The following is a 19,375-nucleotide window of genomic DNA, read 5'->3' on the forward strand; positions in this document are numbered from 1 at the left end:
TCCGTTTCATGCTGACTTTAAACAAAATGTTCTCACATGCATTAAGGACAGCACACTTTTATAACCCAATGCTACGAAGCAAATTGAAATTTGCTACTATGATGACATGCAAGCACACACCCACAAAAATGTTTGTTTTCAATGTTACATTAATTTCACCTCGGTGAAATTGTGTATTAGTGTGAGAAGTGAGATGTGTATTAGTGCAGGTTTGACCTGTTAGTGCAGAGATCATAAGGTGCAGATACAATGTATTACTTACTCTTCTCTGATGACAGCCACCCTCCATTTACTGACAGTGGAAATAAATGAGTATCATACAACAAATTGACCCCCAAACATTAATTTGGAACATTCTCTTCATCCCCATTCACCTTGCTTGTTTGGTACTGCTTTCCTCATCTGAGCATTTTTAAAGGATATCATGTGAAATCCAACACAAAGGGACAGTAATGCTTTAAGCATATTCAGTTAATATTTCTCTCTTAAGCATAAGAAGTGAAACCTAAATGATATATGCTTTTAGGTATTTTTTTAATAAACAGCATTTTTTTGGCCATATTTTGTCTAATTACCACAGGAAATCAAAGGCTAAATTAAAAAAAAAAATGTTTAAACATTGTGAGGTACATACATAAAATATTTACAAACATGCCCAGTGTTAATAAAACAAATATGAATTATTCAACAACAAATATGACAATTTGAAGAAAAAAAGATAAAAGAAAAAGCAAACTAACTGAAATTACACTTGGCCATCAAATTGTCAGTTTTTGTGTCATCTCTTGGCAGTCCTTGTTCTGAGTTTTCTCTTAATTATGAGATGATCGCTCTCTTTATCATCTTCACTGCTTCCAATGACCTGTAAAATTATTTCATGAATTTAATACACATCCACCTGGCAGCATTTCTGCAGTTTTATGTTTTTACAAATAAATGTAATACTGCACCTCCCTCCCACAAAAAACACATCTCAAATAAAATAATGAATCAGATTTCTTCTACTCAAACTGAACATTCAACAAAGCCTTAGAACTTACTGCTTTAAATACTCAAAAGTTTAAAATAATCAAGCTCAAAGTTAAACTTAATATTACTTAATTATAAATATAAATATGAATGAAATTAAAAATAGAAGGTGGCACAATGGAGTTTTAAAAAAAAAAAAAATTTAAGTATAACGTTAACGCGGTAATGTTTCAATATAGTGTAAAACATTTCACCAAGTATTGTTTACGTATCTTTTTTAATGTTTAATAAATCTAGTGCCCAGTATATTAAAGGGTTAGTTCACCCAAAAATGAAAATTATGTCATTAATGACTCACCCTCATGTCGTTCCAAGCCCGTTCATCTTCGGAACACAGTTTAAGATATTTTAGATTTAGTCCGAGAGCTTTCTGTCCCTCCATTGAAAATGTATACACGGTATACTGTCCTTGTCCAGAAAGGAAATAAAGACATAATCAAAGTAGTCCATGTGACATCAGTGGGTTAGTTAGAATGTTTTGAAGCATCGAAAATACATTTTGGTCCAAAAATAACAAAAACTACGACTTTATTCAGCATTGTATTCTCTTCCGGTTCTATTGTCAAGCTGCGTTCAGTGATGCTGATGACGTAAGACGCTGCTGACGTGTAATCTGGTGCTTCAGAGACCGTTTACAGTCTGAGGGAGACGCACGCTGTAAACAAAACAATCTTCGCAAACATGTCTAAGGATTTCGACACAGAGGAAGACTTGCATTTTTTTGCCCAGCCATATTTATTTGAACCCGAATACACGGATGCACCAGATACACGTCAGCAGCGTCTTACGTCATCAGCATCACTGAACGCGGATTGACAACAGAACCGGAAGACAATACAATGCTGAATAAAGTCGTAGTTTTTGTTATTTTTGGACCAAATGTATTTTCGATGCTTCAAAACATTCTAACTAACCCATTGATGTCACATGGACTACTTTGATGATGTCTTTATTTCCTTTCTGGACAAGGACAGTAGCCTATACCGTACATACATTTTCAATGGAGGGACAGAAAGCTCTCGGACTAAATCTAAAATATCTTAAACTGTGTTCCAAAGATGAAAGGGCTTGGAACGACATGAGGGTGAGTCATTAATGACATAATTTTCATTTTTGGGTGAACTAACCCTTTAACACTGGAAAGCTTTAAAACAATTGACTATCAAACTTTTTTGTCTCTTGGGGGCTTAAATCAGATGTTACATAGTTGTCGTAACATTACGACATTACCGCTAACATAAGGCGTGCTTCTCATTCATGACTATATGCATTTGATTTACTTGTCCATGACTTACGCAAAAGAAACATTACTTACAGGATAAGAGAGGATGTCCAGCGGGAAGGAAACCTGAGTCTTGAAGAGCTTTCGTTTGGATCTCTTGGGTTTGTTGTTTTCAGAAGCATTTGGCAGTTCAGGAGACTTAACATTCACCATGCTCATGATCTTCTTGGCTGAGGAGGAAGTTAAAGGTTTGGTCATGCTGAGATATAGTATGAAACACTTTTGGCAGAGAGCTCCAATCAATACCATTGACTGTGTGTAAAATTAAGAGCCAGAGCTGACCTTTGCTTCCAAAAAGGGTTGGAGAGCTCTGGATGAAGTCACCAATCTTTTGGAGGGCTCCATCTTTTTTACCTTTCAGGCTGGCAGGAGAGTCTTTCTGCTTTAATTGACTCACCTTTTTTCCTTGCACTGTGGGAGTCTGGTAAGGAGCAAAAAAATATTATCAAATAAACATTACAGAGACAGATGTAAGATGTCACAGGTATACCGTATTAATAGATAGAAAAAAAATAATCACCTCAACGGACTGCATGTTATCCCAGTTTTTCACCTTTAGCCGTCGGTTTTTCCGATTTTCTGACTCCACCGAGTTCTAGAACAACAACAAACGCATACAATACAAGTTATATGACTTTGTGTTGCATTACATGTAAAGAAGTTAAAGTTAATGTGTTAGCGCACATGATTAATTCAATTTGATTCATAGGCTGTGTTTACACTACACGTCTTAATGCACAGATCTGATCTTTTAACCATATCTGATTTTTTGGACCGACTGTTTACATTCACTTTAGACACGACTGGTATCCGATATCTGTTTTTACATTAATTCCCGGCCAAAATGATTGTCGGTGATCGCTTTACTGTGCACATGGTAGACCCTCTGGTTTTGAATGGCTGTGCTATTAAAATGATCTACTCATGTCGGTTGGCCATGATTATTTGCCAGCATGGACAAGATAACAGCCGTCATGGATGTTTTGCAGCGCAAAAAGTGACAGAACGGATATATACAGGAAAATAACAGTAAATTGAATTTGTTGTTTTATCTACAGGTCGTTAGATATAGAAATCTGAAGTGAAAAAGTAGCACTGTAAGATAAAAAAAAAGTTATGTGTTCAAACTAATTAACGAGAGAGAGAGAGAGAGAGAGAGAGAGAGAGAGAGAGAGAGAGAGAGAGAGAGAGAGAGAGAGAGCTAGTGAGTAGCCTAATAGTGAAGCTTGTTGGTTTAACTACAGCGAAGTTATAACCTCATTGCTGAGAAATATAATGCAGCTTTAAGTAGTGAAGCTGTTTTATTTATAAAACTCACGGGGCAGAGGTTAAAAACCAACTCCTGAATGTTTACGCGTGCAATTTCTTTCCTTTAATAAGTTTCCACCTCAATAAAAAAGCTACGAGCAAGTGCATACAGCCACATCTGCTTCATAATACAACGTTAAAAAGCTTTCTTTGTGGGCAAACATGTCACCCTTGCCTTGTGGTGGCTTGGAATTCAAAGAGGAATCGGATGTGTTTAGACGTAGGTCAGATGTCCAGATATCGGATGTGTATCTGATTTAAAACCACATTTGGAAGTGGCTCAGATCGGATGCAAAAAAATAATAATCGTATCTTGTGCGGATTTTTGTGTATACACGTGCAACAAATTCCGATCCGACAATTTATAATGTCATTAATGCCATTCAATTTGAAAAGGATGTGATATCTAAAAATAGACTGGAACTTTCAGAGTTTATCACAACAGTAGCAGCAACACAAAGACCCTCTTCACAGCTAATTTATTTACAAATCTATCTCTTTAACAAAAGTAAACTCATTTGCATTATTTTTATTGTGAAACGTTGGATTGAATCATCATTAAATTACTAAATGCATTAACTATGGAAATTATTATAATGATAAATCATTATAAAAATGTAAATCAATGAATAGGTTTAAATTATACGCTTTATGAAATATAAATTAATATATAATTAGGAAATGATTGCAGGACTAGTTAAAGGCTCTAACCAGTGAATCTCCATTTTTTCATGACATTTTTTTGTGATGAAAATCATTTTATAGAGACCGCACTCACAAAAGGTATATACACTATAATAATGTCAAATGTTAAAATGTCTTGAAATTTCCTGACATTTCCAAGGTTTCCTGGACCGTCGGAACCTGGATTGTTTAGGAAATCACAACAAAGGGTTTAGAAATGGTATCTGTATACCTGCATGTCTGGGCTCTTTCTCTTTCTGGCTGTACGTCGGAGTTTGATTGTGACAGACTCTTCTTCTCCCGGTTTTCTGACATTCATTCGGTCAGGTTTAAGAGGTGTATAGCTGATTTCTAGCTCAGGTTTGGGGAAGCGTTCATCTCTGAGACTCTTTGTTGAAAGGACAGAGGAGTCTAGTACTGCAACCTGCTTTGAGTGATACCAACACGCCAACACATATTATACACAGTAACCAATTTTCATACAGACCAGAACTATTCCCATCTTTGCATGCGCAAATAATTCTTATCAGCTGCATGCATTTTGCATTAATATCATTCTACTGACCTCTTGTGTTGGACTAAATGAATCGCCTGCATTCTTTGTCTTCACGTTTGAAGTCTGTTTGGGTCTGTCAATTTTATGGGTAGCAGATTTAAAAGAAGCAGCAAAATCCCCCTTTTCCCTTTGTAATTTTACAATGGTATCTTGCTTTTCAGCCAGCTGAAGCTTTAACATTTCCTGTAATCAGTATGCAGAGAAGTGAGGAAGAGAAAAATATGTTTTAATATTATACTATAGCACTACCACAAAATATTATTGCTGATATAAAGTATTTTAAAGTATTCTAAAAATCCCATATCTTAGCTAGTGATAGGCTGTTATACTGGTCAGAATGATCAATGAGGCAGTATTTGGTCATTTTGAAATGATTAGGCTTTGGTCAATAACATCATCAACTTGCCTAATAAAATGGTCATTCCTCATAGTTACTATTATTTGGTGAATTTGAGCAAATGTTGTATAAAAAAAGAAGTTCATTTAATTCATTCATTCATTCCTGTACCAGCCAACGTTCTCTCAGTCTCTAGATAGTGTTATCGACCATAAAAAAACAGTTCACATTGATCTTGCTAAAGTAAAGAGAAAATAGAGAGTTGATCATTTCCAAAAGTACTAGTCAACCATCAAACAACTAGTTAAATCGAGTAGTTTATCTAGATGTTTTCCTTGTATATATATATATATATATATATATATATATATATATCTATATATATATATATATATATATATATATCTATATATATATATACATATACACACACACACACACACACAAGTATTGCACAGTAATATGCCCTTGAAGAAGTTATGCTATTTAAAGAACTGCCCCTACAGCAATACACATTGAGATGAACATCACTGGGCTTGTATAATATATTTTACTGTTTTTAAATATAGTTTAAAATACAGTTTAAAATAGCCTAACATTTTTAAAAACACACCCAAGACCTCTGCATTCCTATCCACTGCAAAAAAAATATTTGAACACAAGTACACAACTTAATTTCATCAGATGATCCTGTCCCCCGTTTATTTATACAGGGTTTAGGTAAGACTGATTAGTGAATTAGTCGTTTAAGAAAAAAAAGAAAAAAAAAGGAGTTTTGCACATTCCATTTTTCTGCTGTGCCATTACTGTCCTGCTAGAGTCTTGTCATACCTCCTGTTGGCAGGTCACTCAAATCACAGAAGTGATATTAACTCAGAAACCTGCAGTGTAAATAAATTACTATTCTGAGCTAAATCCTGCCCTCAAGCCTGCAAAAAAAGAAAATAACGAAGCAGGGTGAGAGAAATGGAAATGCTGATCCTATTACCAGCTCCAGCTGCAGCCTGTCCTGTTGGTCGCTTTCTAGTTGCCTTGTTGCCTGGGCCGCTCTCTCCTCTTCCCCCATGGCTGCTCCATCCTGCCCCTTTCCCTGCTTATCATCAGCCTGCTCCTCATTAAGCTGCTGAAACATCAAAAGAAATCATTCTACTGCTGGCAAAACCCAGTTGTGGAAAAGTTGGAGAGATTAAAGACTTCCAGGTTCTTACCTTTGTGCTTTCTGCAGGTCTGCAGGCTCTCCGTTCCTCTTGCTGGGGTTTATGAGAGAGAGCCACACTTGGTTTCGGATACATTTCCTGCAGTTTAGCAAGATCTGAGAAGAACAAAGAGATGTTTGTGGTGTTATTTAATAAAAAAAAAAAAAAAAAAAAAAAAAAAATATATATATATATATATATATAAAGCGCTCTGAAAACAGAGTTCTTTTCGTCTGTACAGCAGCTCTAAAAAAAAAGTTCAGTCAGTTCAGTGTTGATTCAGTTCTGTTGTAAAGATCATAAATTATTAAATTAGTCAATTTTAACTATAAAGCAGTGACGTCATTGTCCAGCTCAGTTCAGTTCTCATCCTATAGTGTCAGTGCAGTCAAATCAATAATATTGTTGAATATTAGGCCTGCACGATTTGGGGAAAATGTCATATTGCGATTAATGAGGTCAATATTGCGATTGCGATATAATAAACAAATGGTTTCATGAGTCAACTTGCTTGGTTCTAAAGTAAAATGCACACGCAGATTAGTGATCATTCTGTGTATTAATGTGTATTTCTCAACTCAAACTAGCAACAACAACTAAATGATTGATAACACCTATAATGATCAATAAACCATTGATAAAAATGACGACACCCCCCACATTTTAAACGTTAATTATAGCCATCCAACATTACAGTGATTCCATCAATACAATTGAAAGCTATCAACTTTTTAAATATTTATTAGGCTTAAAAAAAATAACAGCTTTTAAATTAAGTGAACTTCAAACAATCCTCACATAAACCCATAATAAATGCCATATTTACCTGTGCCCTTCCTGTCTTAAAAGGTAGGATTGAGGATTTATATACAGATTTATACAGAAATTGAATAAAGTTATCAAACAGTCTGCGCTGCATGAATTATAAATTATATATAGATTAATCCTTATTAAAGCTACAAAACTTCTTTAGTCAAGAGCAGTGAGTAATTTTCTGTTCCCTTTGTTATTTGATTAACTTTACCGACTGAACGCTTTATTCGCTGCCGGCCCTTTAAGAGCAGCCGTTGCTGAGACACGGATCTCTCACGCGCCTCATTCTCTCACAAGCACAACTCTTTCGTCCATCATAAGACTGCTGTTATGTTATGAAGATAATCGACAAAACGACATTTTGGCATAATTGTGTGTGTGTTATTGTTCGTTCAAGCTCGAAAGAGAACTGTATTCTGGCACGCGGTCTGTGCATGCGCATTATACTGGCGTCTCTTTTGACTTCTTGTCGTGCAAAATGGTTTAAGGCATTTGCACGAATAAGAGCGGGATCATGTAACTAGTCAAAGGATGACAAAAAAGAAGAGATGCTGTGTTAATAGCCCTAATTTGTTTATTTCAAATAAAATCGCGGCATTTTGCGTTATATAATCGCATAGGTTTGACATCGCGATTACGATTGCGATACGATTAATCGTGCAGCACTATTGAATATTAAGAATATTCCCAACTAAGCAAGCCAGAAGTGACAGTGGCAAGGAACCCAGACTCCATCAGGTGCAGAGTATGTGAGTGGAGTGGAGTGGGAGTAGAGCGCCGTGATTTTGAGTGCAGAGCGGATTTTGTAAGTCAGAGCGTCATGGTTTTCACTCGCTCCCAGTGCTCCACTACCACTCCATCACGAGTACAATTCATGCCAACGGCCCATAATTTAACTGCATTTTTAGCAAGAATCCACATGTTAAACACATTTACCTAGCATGATACAGATGGATCACTCAAATTAGAAAGAATGTGGAGGTTATGATGACTGTGATGGACATGAGCGGGAGATTATAGTTCTCAAGGAATTTGTTTGGCCCTTCTAGATGGGCTACTGAATATGATCGGGTGAAAGCACATTTTGAAAAGGTAGCACTTATTCATACACACAATCGCTCTCTCACGAATGCATTCAAACAAATGTAATCTTACAATGTTACTTTATCTGTATCTGATTTTTCGAATGAGGAGAAATCTGTAAGAAATGTAGCGACCCGTAGATAAAATAACTGACGACAACATACCGTTATTTTTATCTTTCCAAACTAAATTTGCAATTATATTTTTTGATGCTGATAACCATGTAATAAGCTTGGCATGTCGTAAAAATGTTTGCACAATAGTGTTCCAATAAACCACGTTGAAACTATTCTTCTAGTATTTTTTTCATTTTTTTTTCATTTAATAGGCCTATATATTATGAACAGAACTTTTGTGAGATTTCAAAGCATACTTAAAAACTTTAGCAGCAATTTCCTCAGGGGAGGGAAGACGGAGCAGTGTTTCTGATATCAGTGAGTGAGAAGTGGAGCGGGGAGCGGTAAATGGTGAACCCCGAGTGGAGTGATTATTAAATGCTTCGAGTGCGGAGGGGAAATTGCTGCCACTCAACTCCGCTCACATACTCTGATTAGGTGACAGAATAGAAACAAAAAAACCTTGGGAGAAACCAGGCTCAGTTGGGGGGCCAGTTCTCCTCTGGCCAACGAACGAACACAGTGTGATTATGATTCAGACTGCATCACAGTTACAGATGAGACGTTGTTAAAATGTAACTGAAGTAGTGTTACCATTTAACGAGAATTTCAGTACAAGATACCAAAACCAGGGAATTTTTACAATTCTCAATACCAATTACAATCCAGTCTTCAATGTCACATTATGCTTCAGAAAATCATTCTAATATGCTGATTTAGAGCTAAATAAACATTTCTTACTATTATTCTTTTCATTATCAAGTTGTACTGCTTAAGATTTATTTGACGCAATTATTTTCAGGATTCTGTGATGAGAAAATTAAAAAGTAAAAAGTAAATATTTTGATTATTATAACTATATATAAATACTGTCAATACTGAAAATTAAAAAGTCAATATTGCTGATTAAATAATATTAACAGATTTTATTTTTATAATTATAAATGAATACTGCAAATACTGAAGAAAGACTGCTAATTTTTTATTCGTTTTTTTGTTTTGTTTTAAAATAACAGTAATTTTGAAATACCTACACTGAATCTTACTGACTTCTCAGTGTGTTGTTGACTAGAAGAGATTTATAGGAATTACAATTAGAACAGACTCAGTCACCTTCAGTTATGGATTCAATCTCATTCAGCCTGGCCTCCAGCAATTCATCCTCATCTGTCTGTGTGCACTCTTTATTTGAGTTAACACACATCTCCTCAATCAGCTTCTGCTCTGCCAAAAGATCTGGAAGCAAAATCAATCTTATTAAGGACAAAACGTAAGCCGATTTTGTAACACCAAATAGTATTGTGGAAAAAATGGTATAAAAGAAAAGACACATAGGTTACCACGGCAGGTTGTTTTGAAAGGCTGTATGTTTTCTTCTTCTATTGCATGGTTTGACTGCACCTGTGATGAAAGGAAGTGGAATAATCCAGCATCTAAGACCTGATCGCATCACAAACTGAACAAAGCTGAGGGAAAGAGCAGCACTCACAGTTTGCAGTGGATCAATAGTTTGCTCTGTGCAGCTCAAACTGTGTCCAGCCTGATCCCTCATCTCCTCCGCTTCACATAGTTTCTGCAGAAACATTTTGTTTTCTTCACTCAAGATTAAAATCTGTGGGAATAAAAAAGCACTGTTTAAAAAAAACTAATTTAAAATCACATTAGGCACACTAGCAATGGACAAAAGTGTTTTACCAACCTGTTTCTCTAACTGTTCCATCTGCAAGTTAGCCTTACATAACTGATCACTGACATCAGATCGCTCCCTCTCCACCTGCTGCAAATTGCAACTCATGGTCTTGATTTTATTAAGTCCATCGGTCACAAGTTCTCTCGACCTGCAAAAAGACCAAAAGGTCATTCAGACCAGCTGTTGTTCCTTAAACCATTTTTCTCATTTCCATGCTTTAGCAACTAGAAATAAATAGTTGAAAAGAAAGAGTAGTCATGCAAGATCTATAGTGCATATCAAACAAGACACTCAACAGAATTGAGAACCTATTTTTTTGTGTTATCAGAAAGTTTGGATAAGACTTACTTCAAAAGATCTTTAGCTTTAGTCTCTAGTTCTGCATCTTTATGAGACAGATCTTTCTCCATCGCATCTAATCTCCTCTTGGCCTCATCTCTTGCCTTAGTTATCTCATTCTCTACAATTGCTCTCACTACGTTCAGAACATCCTCATGTTGGTTCAGTTTGCTCAGCGTTTGCATGAGTTTGTCCTGCAGAGTTTTCCAGCAATCATCTCTGGAGTCTTGCTCTTGGTCTTCCATCCTCCCCTGCTGATGTTTCAGAGTGGTAAGCTCTTTCAGCAGCTCAGAGTTGCTTCTTTTTTGGGCCATGACCAACTTTTGAGCTTCATATCGGCTCAGTAGGCTCTGATATTCCTGTGCCTGGGCATCTCGCTCATATTTAAGCTGATTGCAGAGCTCTTTCAGCTGGCACACGTTCACTTTGGTCTGACTGACCTCCTGCTCCAGGTCATTGATCTGTCTGCTGTTCTCCTGAGATAATTCCACCAGCCTCATGCATTCATCTTCTTTTTTGTCATGTGAGAGCTGGCGGGCACTGAGTTCCTGACGCAAATTACCTGCCTCTATCATTAAGGATTCAATGGTTTTGGACTGACTGCAAAACTCAGCTTGATGTTCCTTAATCAGAGCTCTGGCTGCGTCAAGCTTTTCTGAAAGGTCACTGGCCATATTTGTCTGAGCGCTCAATTCCATCTGGAGAGTTTTGAGCTTTGAGCTCATCTCATTGGCTGACTGCTGAAGTACATGTAACTCATTGGCAACAGCCTTGTTCTCATTTGTGACTTTGCTGACCTCTGCTCTCTCCATCGCCACAGTGGCTTCATGTGCATGAGTCAGCTCTGCCAGTCTATCAGTGACATCACACACTGTTTTTTCAAGTGAACATTTCTCAAGTTTAAGTTCATTCAGCAGGTCATCTTTCATTTTCAGGTCTTGCAGATGTTGAGTTTCTTGACTTGTCATTTCCTCCCCTCTAGGGTCAGAGTCTTCATTCAGCAAACACTTGCAATTGTTTCTAAAATGTAGGATTTCTTCTTTGATGCTGTTAATTAAGGCCCTCTGTATATGTGAAAACAAAAGAAAAATCATGGGTCATTACAGTTCAAATGTACAACTTTGTATGACCTGATAAAAGTTAAAGGAAAGTTTTTCTTTTCCTTGGAACACAAAGGGAGAATTTAAGAATTTTCAAACAACTCTTTTAAATACACTGATAGTTTACAATGACCATGTCTGTAAAACTTGGTAAGGTTTTGGGTCAGTAAGATTTTTTTCTCTAGAAAGATTTCAAATAAAGGAAGTGTAAAATACATTTACATCTTTAGTGGCTGCCTCCACATTTTGGTCCAAAGCAGTCTGTAATACAGAGACCATGTCATCTTTCTCCTGGCAGATTGACATGAGTTCCTGACATCTCACTTTCTGGTTTTCGTAATTCTAAAAGAGACAAACAAAAATATCAACACACAGCAGAAGCCATATAAATCATTAATTTGCAATAATCTCAGATATTTAAAAGAAAACTTTAGTTCATATTACCCCATTTGCTTGGAGAAGCTGATCATTTGATTTTTGTGCCTGAACACACATTGCTTCAAACTCTAAAAAAAAAGAGAACTATAATTAGACTTATGTCATAAAATATTGAGTTTTCCCCTTTAAGGCAAATTAATACACCTTTAGTTTTAAGACTGAGAAGTTGTTGGCTTTTGAGAAGCTCCTCTTTCATCTCCTCCAGCTGTGTCCTCAGACGACTGACTGTTCCAGGTGATTCAGGGACATTCGTCAGGCACATGTGTACTGCTTCTGCATCTCCCTTTATCTTAGCTAGATCACCTCGCATAACTTCGATCAGGCTGTCCAAAAGCTCAATCTTAGCCTCCTACAATGTTGAGAAGGAAAACATAATATTTTCAAATGCATGTCTGTTTTTAGTCTTTTCTTTCATAAACAGATATATCGTGTTGAAATGTGTGCCTTGGCCCTTGATTCAGGTATCGTAGAATTCCCCACTTTTCATTTGTGGGGAATAAACTAAATGATACTAAATGATAGAGGCAAACAACAGAAATAACAGCTATAAACAGGTCAGTGTTTGATGATTATTTGGATACCGAAAATCTCTGCGGAAAATCTCAGCTTGTCCATGCAGCAGTTCACATTGTGTCCTCTGCTATTTTTCAGATGTATCAAACTAGGGATGCACCGATATGAACATTTTGGCCGATACCGATAACCGATAATTCTTTACATTTGAAAGCCGATAACCGATATATTGGCCGATAAATCTAAATTAAAATTTTTATATACTTTGATAGCCTGTATAACAAAAGGCTCACCATTAAAAGCCTTGTCTCAAACACTTTTAACATAAATCAAACCTATACAATACAGTATAGCCTAATTTGAACCAGTGTAAGATTCCTTAACTTTTAAAATTAATTTTACACATTAGTCAATGCACTGTGAACTAACATGAACGCACATATTTTATTAACTAACAATAACAAAGGCTATTGCTCTCTGTTAGTTAATGCATTAACAAATGAAACCTTATTGTAAAGTGTTATCAAAAAATCTATTGCCTAACAAAAAATCAAATACATAAATAATGCAAACAAGTCATTGGATAACATTGGGCTGCATATAAAGAAACAAAATGCATGTGCCATGGATCAATAAAAAGGAATCGCCTCTGCACGGACAATAAGAAAAAAATATTTTAAATTAAACCATATTGTTGATGAAAATAATACGAGAACAAAATAATGTTAGTTATTAATTATAACGCAATGTTTTTGAAAAAAATTCAACATTTTTAATATTACATTGATAGTAAACATCTTTAATAGCTTAGTTACTGTTTCAAATGACATGTAAGGCTGTGTGAGCTGCGCACGCTGAAGCTGAAGAGAAGGTTGATTGCTAGAAGGTTAAGAATCCCAAAGAATTTACAAATGTATTACAACAATAGTGAATACAATTATAATTGTATGACAGTCCCAATCATAGCTTTTAATGTTTTGCATTGTTGTTTAATCTGCGCGCGCTGAAGCTAAAGAGAACGAGCACCGGGAAACTGAAGAACTTTTCTAGCAGGTTGTTTAAATCCACGAAACGCATCATATGTGAGATTAATCAGATATTTATATTACATCAACTTTATATTACGACTTATCTGCGCAAAATGACGTGAATGCACAATCGAACTTGTGCTGGTCATAATGTGTAGGCTAATCCCTGTTCTGGATGCGCTATTCTCACAACAACGTGCTGAAACGGCAACTAAACAGAGAATTCACAACGTTTTATTACAATAGTGTTCTCATTATAATGGCATGTATATGACAGTCCCAATTATAGTTATAAATGTGCATTGTTGTTTGAGCTGCGCAACGCTAAGATGATCAAATATGATCACAGCAAAGATGATCACCGGTACAATGAAGCGCTACTGCATCGTTCATTAACTCAACCAAACACATCCTATATTAGATTAATCAGATATATATACAAAAAATAAACATATTACAACTTACAATGGTGCAGAATGCTGCGAATGCTCAATAAAACTTGACTGTGCTTGTCATGAAGGCTAAACTCCATAGACGCGCTCATTCCGCCACAACGCGCTCGTCGCGCTGAAACACTGGCGAACAACAATTCACAACATTCTTTTGCGTGTTTTTATTATAATGTTATGAAGCCTATGTGACAGATTTGTGCTGCACATGTTGCACTGAACTGTATCTTCCTTTTCGAAGTGAATCCAATCATTCAGAACCATCATGGCGAACAGCGCGCATCTCTCAACTGAAGTAAATAATCTATCTATCGGCTTTGATATATCGGCCCAATTTTCTTATCGGACCGATAACATCAAAAAAGATCATTTATCGGCCGATATCGATATGTGGTCGATATATCGTGCATCCCTATATCAAACTACTGTATATAAATGGCTTTCGCACCAGGTATTTCTAGGAACTTAGTTCTAGGAACTAGCCACCAGGGTGGTTCCCCGAGAACTATTGGTTCCCTTAGGAACATTTTCCTGGTTGCATTCGCACAGCAATTAGGAACTCTGAAGTGACATAAGCCGCGGTTGTTGTTGTGACCTTTATTTTGACGGCGCTGCCGCTGAGAACGCCAGAGCCTGAGCTCACAGTGCTCGCATTCTCCGTGTTCATTAGTTTAAGATCTGTCTAATAGTCCTGTCTAATGTTATTAGATAGAACTGTTATACATAGAAAGTAGACAGTATATGAAAAGGTATTAGTGTATGCCGTGTGATTTATGTCCAGTGTTGCTAGCTGAGCAGAAATACATAATCATGTTTGGCTTGGTCCCCTAAAAGTTGCGTTGGATTTTCTCCTTAGCGTAAAAGTTTTCCATGTTTGTGGAGTAAATATATAGGCTATAATCTGTATTTACACATGTTTTTTTTTAAATGGTGGGTGCTGGTGTTTTGCATGCATTCGGCCAATCAATGTACACTAAAGTCACTGGTAGTTCCTAAAGTGCTGGTTTAGACCCTACTCTAAAGTAGGAGCTAAATTAGTTCCTCCAAAAGGAGTTCCTAGAACTAAAATCGTTCCTAGTTCCTGCGGTGCGAACACGCCAAAATCCAGGTAATTTCGTTGTTGCCATTTAGGAAGACCGCATGGGTGTTTGAATCGAGATCGCAATCTTTTAACGATTAATCATGCAGCTCTACAGAAAATGCACACAGGGTTATAACAGTAGATGTTAATGGCACTTGTCCTTAATCTTTTATATTATTACAACTATCTGCATTCACCTTTGCTGCATTCTCGTCAGTGCTAACAGCGTCCATTTCCTCAACTGTTCTGTTCACCAGATTCTTCAGTATCTCCATCCTCCTTTCTGCTCTTTCCTCAACTATTTCTTTCTCTCTTTGGAGACGTTCACTGAAACATTGAAAATAGCAACATAAATTAGTGCATTTTCAATAAAAATGAATTGCACCCATTGACGGTGCTGTGCTCTCTGCATTGTTATAGTGCACTAAAAGAATTATGCAAATAAAAGAATGGCATAAACACAGCCAAAAAATCTCTGCAAGCTCAATCTGAATGCTACATCTGTGAAAATACATCATCAGTTCACCACTGATCTGTAAAACAGTGTTTGACTTACTTGTAGTCTTTTTCCATATTAGAAAACAGCTCCATAAACTCTGTAGTGACTTCTTCACGAATACGAGATTCCATAGTTAATTTTTCAGACTCCTCTTTGGACAACTTCTCTTTGAGCTCTTTAATTGTCACCTGAAGCTGTGGCGAATATATCATATTAGTATTTCATATAGTTTAAAATAACACTGAAAACTATAAACACGCATTGATGAAAACTGAAAAGACACCTTGAATACCTCACACAGCTCTTGACTTTGCGCAGTCTCTAGCACAGTGTTGTCCTCCATGCTCTCATCGCCACTCTCCACACCTTCCTCACCAATATCTTCATCATCTTCATCCTCTTGCACATCCTCTAGACTCATCTCCCAGCCCATGAGTGAACTTCTCCTGGTCCAATCCTTCTTGTCTGCATTATTGATTATCATGGACACATCTCTGGCAGATCTCTTGAGCACAATGCTAGGAGCTGGTTTAGGGTTGAGGACCACTACCTAAAAGGGAACAAAGTCAAAGTTCAAAATAAATAAATAGCAAAGAATCAAAAAATGCCTTTAATCAGTGCTTCTGATATTCTGAAGCTGTCAGTGTAAAAAAGAATAATGGTCCTTGCAGACCTTCTGAGCCACCGCTGAGAACTTGAGGACATTCAGGGTTTCATCGTACATCGAGGCACTCTGGTTTATGTTGATGAGCATGCAGGCTTTTCCACGGCCACAGAAAAAACCCTGCAAATAATGTGTGAGCTTGCTCTCTCTAAAGGGGACATGCTGATGAAACCTGCACGAAAAGACATATAAGTTCAGGTTCAAGGAAATTTCCATCTAATGCAGCCCATGAAACAAATTAATTGTTTTGAAAGTGGACATTGTCTCACTTGGATTGCGTTTGGTTGAGTCTCAGAGCGTTGATGCATTTTCCAAGAGTTAACAAGGAAGTGTTGATGTTTCCAGCTTCTTTTAAGCGGTCACCTCGGTTCTGAGTCTTTGCACATCGCTCAGATCCAGCCAAATCACATAATGACAATCTTTAAAAACAAATCAATTAATGAATAAATTAATGATTCTATGTTAAAGTAACAGTGGTGTGTTTAAGGTCACCTACTCGCTTATTGCCTGAATTCGAGGAACACCCACATCTTCAACCCGCAAGATTCGAATGGAAAATATACTGTGGCTATGGAGAAAATGTATATTTTAATTTTAGGTCACTTTAAAAAGTAATAACATGATAATGAGAGTTAAAAAATAACGCTTAAGTGGTTTAAAATGAAATACCTTCTGCTTGAGATGTTGTTGAGCTTGGTGGATGAGAAACTTTGATTTTTTCTTCCAATTTTCATAACTTTTAATGCTTCGTCTGCACTGTTAACTTGAAACCATTTTAGATCTAGGAAAAAATATTTAGACAACATGTATATCAAAATGTACAGCCATAAAGATAATATCCTGGTAAATAACCTATATTTAATTATTGAAAAATATTGAAATGTAAATATTTATTTAATTATTATTTATTTCAATGATTCACTATTACATTTGCTACACAAACAACAAGTGAACTTTTAGTCTTATAGTTTTAAGTCTTATAGTTTCTAACTTTTAGTCTTAAGTTATTCGGTTACCTTTGACAAAAGCGTTGCCTTTAACATCTTGGGCTAGTCGCAAAACGCTCCTTCTGTGAGACCCATTTGAAACAAGATCAAGCAGATCATGGATGCTTTCATTGTAGATTTCACAAAAGGAGACCCACACTGAGAATTTGACATGAGAGGTCTCATCCAAACAGACACTGTCCCCATTTGTGTCACTAGAAGTGGAGCCTGGAAGAAGAAATCAATGTAAAGTGCAAGCTCACATAATACTGACACAATGCTCAAAAACTGTTTCAAAGGCAGAGAGAAAGTCATAAAACAATTAATAATGCTTACTTTCAAAAGATGAACAACTAGAGCTGGACGTGCTGGACAGAGTTTTCTGGGTGTCATTCTGATAAACATCAAGAAACAGCCAAGATGTGAGTATTAGTAATGTACTTCTTTGTACTAAAAAATGGTATGTTAATTTTTTTTACTAAAAAAAATTACATCTTTAAATCGCCGAAGAAGGTTTCTCTTATTTGTAGCATCCTCATCCTGCTGCTCTTTAGTGAGTCTTGTAAAGTCGACACATCTGAGAGGTTTGATGTTATTTTGAGAATAAATTCTACCTTCTATGCTGTTAAAGATAACATTCAATGACCTGGGCAGAATTCCGCCATCTGATTCAGGGCCTATAACATACAAGTAGCATAAATAGACATTCAAATATATTAATAGACAGCTAAACATACATAAAAAACATCTCATACAAAACCCTTACCAAGAAAGGTAAATGTCTTCCCAGCATTGGTAACTCCATATGTAAAGATCAAGGAATTCCCTCCCTCCAAGACTTCTTTCACAAGGCTTTTAGTTGTTCCATCAAATATCTGTCTTTGAGTTGTTTCTGGACCATACACCTAAAATATGAATTAAACATTGTTACATCAGAAAACACTTAACATTTTTCAAAGCCTGTTCACAATAAATGAAAATGCTAGAGGAGACTGTAGCTGATCATACCTGAGAGAACTGAAATCGTTGTGCCAGCTGTGGGCCAAATCTCTCACTGTGTCTGACTGTCAGAGATGCTCTAGGTGCTTTCAGAATCACAGTATCTGGAGGCTCAATTGAAATGCACTCCTGTTTGTTGAGATTACAATTATAACAAATTACATTGAAATATTCATGTTTCAAATTCATGAAAGAATGAAAATTCTGTCACCATTTACTCATCCTCATGTTGTTCCAAACCCAGATCCATACAATAAAATTGAATAGTAACTGAGGCTTTAACCTTACATTTTTTTGAAGATGGTTATACGGGTATTGGGACAACATGTAGGTTGTGGTGACAGAATTTCTCAGAAATGTTATAAAATATTGTCAAATATTTGTCAAAAATGTTCAGGCACCTGTGATTCTCCTTCTGCTCTCTCTGCAGTAGTGAATGGACGTACACGGAGATAGACCTGCAAATTCTCTTTTTCCAGCAATACTGAGTCCTATGGAAATAGAAATATGCAAAATGAATGAATAGTTACAGCCTTAAAATCAGATTCGAACTAAACATGCGTTCTGTCTGAAAATAATACATAACGTTACCCTTGATAATTTGGAGAACTCGGCGAAGAGATCTTTCCGGAGGTCTTCAACCGTTATAGATCCAACATTCTCAGGCTTGTGATTTAAACACGATTCCATCATCTTGAAAAACCCTATCAAAATGTTTGACGTTTAGCTAAACATTTTATTATTATATGATAATGATTAACTTATATTAATTAAGTGGCTACGTACAAGCTAAATTAAAACAATATGACGTATAAAGTTAGGCCATTGAACGTGTTAAAATGAGCTCTTAACTGAGATGTTATCCTATTAAACTAAGAACCAATTTGAATGACATGTAAGAATATAAAAGTATTACCTATGTGTTCTCATTCTCGCTAATTTCACTTACTTGATATTATTTTCTTTTGTTTATCCCGTTTACATTGCTAACATGCTTCTTTCCTGCCGTCGCGGTTCTCTGTTCAAATCGGACCAATCGGAGAGCTCGCTACAGACGTAGCTCCGCCTCCAAAAGAGGAAGTAAATTTATTGTAGTTCTGGTTAACTGACAGAATAAACGAAACTAAGGCAAGGAATGGCATATATGAACTACATAGCACACAAAGCTCCATTTACTCACGTGGT

General features: G+C 36.4%; 1 protein-coding gene across 5 annotated transcripts; it reads right to left on the bottom strand.

Moving 5' to 3' along the window:
• Positions 1-733: 733 nt before the first annotated feature.
• Positions 734-19,231, bottom strand: kif20bb (kinesin family member 20Bb). Of its 5 annotated transcripts, none has more exons than XM_056253063.1 (31): positions 19,140-19,231; positions 18,782-18,894; positions 18,592-18,681; positions 18,200-18,319; positions 17,958-18,096; positions 17,684-17,868; positions 17,528-17,585; positions 17,222-17,419; positions 16,875-16,986; positions 16,702-16,773; positions 16,475-16,624; positions 16,215-16,377; positions 15,834-16,091; positions 15,599-15,735; positions 15,240-15,369; positions 12,116-12,320; positions 11,978-12,039; positions 11,756-11,875; positions 10,443-11,497; positions 10,104-10,242; positions 9,894-9,977; positions 9,745-9,805; positions 9,518-9,640; positions 6,405-6,508; positions 6,185-6,319; positions 4,869-5,042; positions 4,536-4,730; positions 2,832-2,906; positions 2,594-2,732; positions 2,345-2,481; positions 734-862 (listed from the first exon to the last, which is right to left on the bottom strand). In XM_056253063.1, exons 2-31 carry the CDS (start codon positions 18,881-18,883, stop codon positions 779-781), a joined length of 4,806 nt encoding a protein of 1,601 aa, XP_056109038.1. In that variant the 5' UTR covers positions 18,884-18,894; positions 19,140-19,231; the 3' UTR covers positions 734-778. The 5 variants fall into 5 exon arrangements, with proteins under 5 accessions (XP_056109038.1, XP_056109036.1, XP_056109037.1 ...); XM_056253061.1 differs by having other exon boundaries at positions 6,185-6,316; positions 9,894-10,016; XM_056253062.1 differs by having other exon boundaries at positions 4,536-4,691; positions 9,894-10,016.
• Between the last annotated feature and the right edge of the window lie 144 nt (positions 19,232-19,375).

The sequence above is a fragment of the Rhinichthys klamathensis genome, unplaced genomic scaffold (assembly GCF_029890125.1).
Source record: "Rhinichthys klamathensis goyatoka isolate OS25496 unplaced genomic scaffold, OSU_Roscu_1.1 h1tg000101l_1, whole genome shotgun sequence".
NCBI classification, from domain to species: domain Eukaryota; kingdom Metazoa; phylum Chordata; class Actinopteri; order Cypriniformes; family Leuciscidae; genus Rhinichthys; species Rhinichthys klamathensis.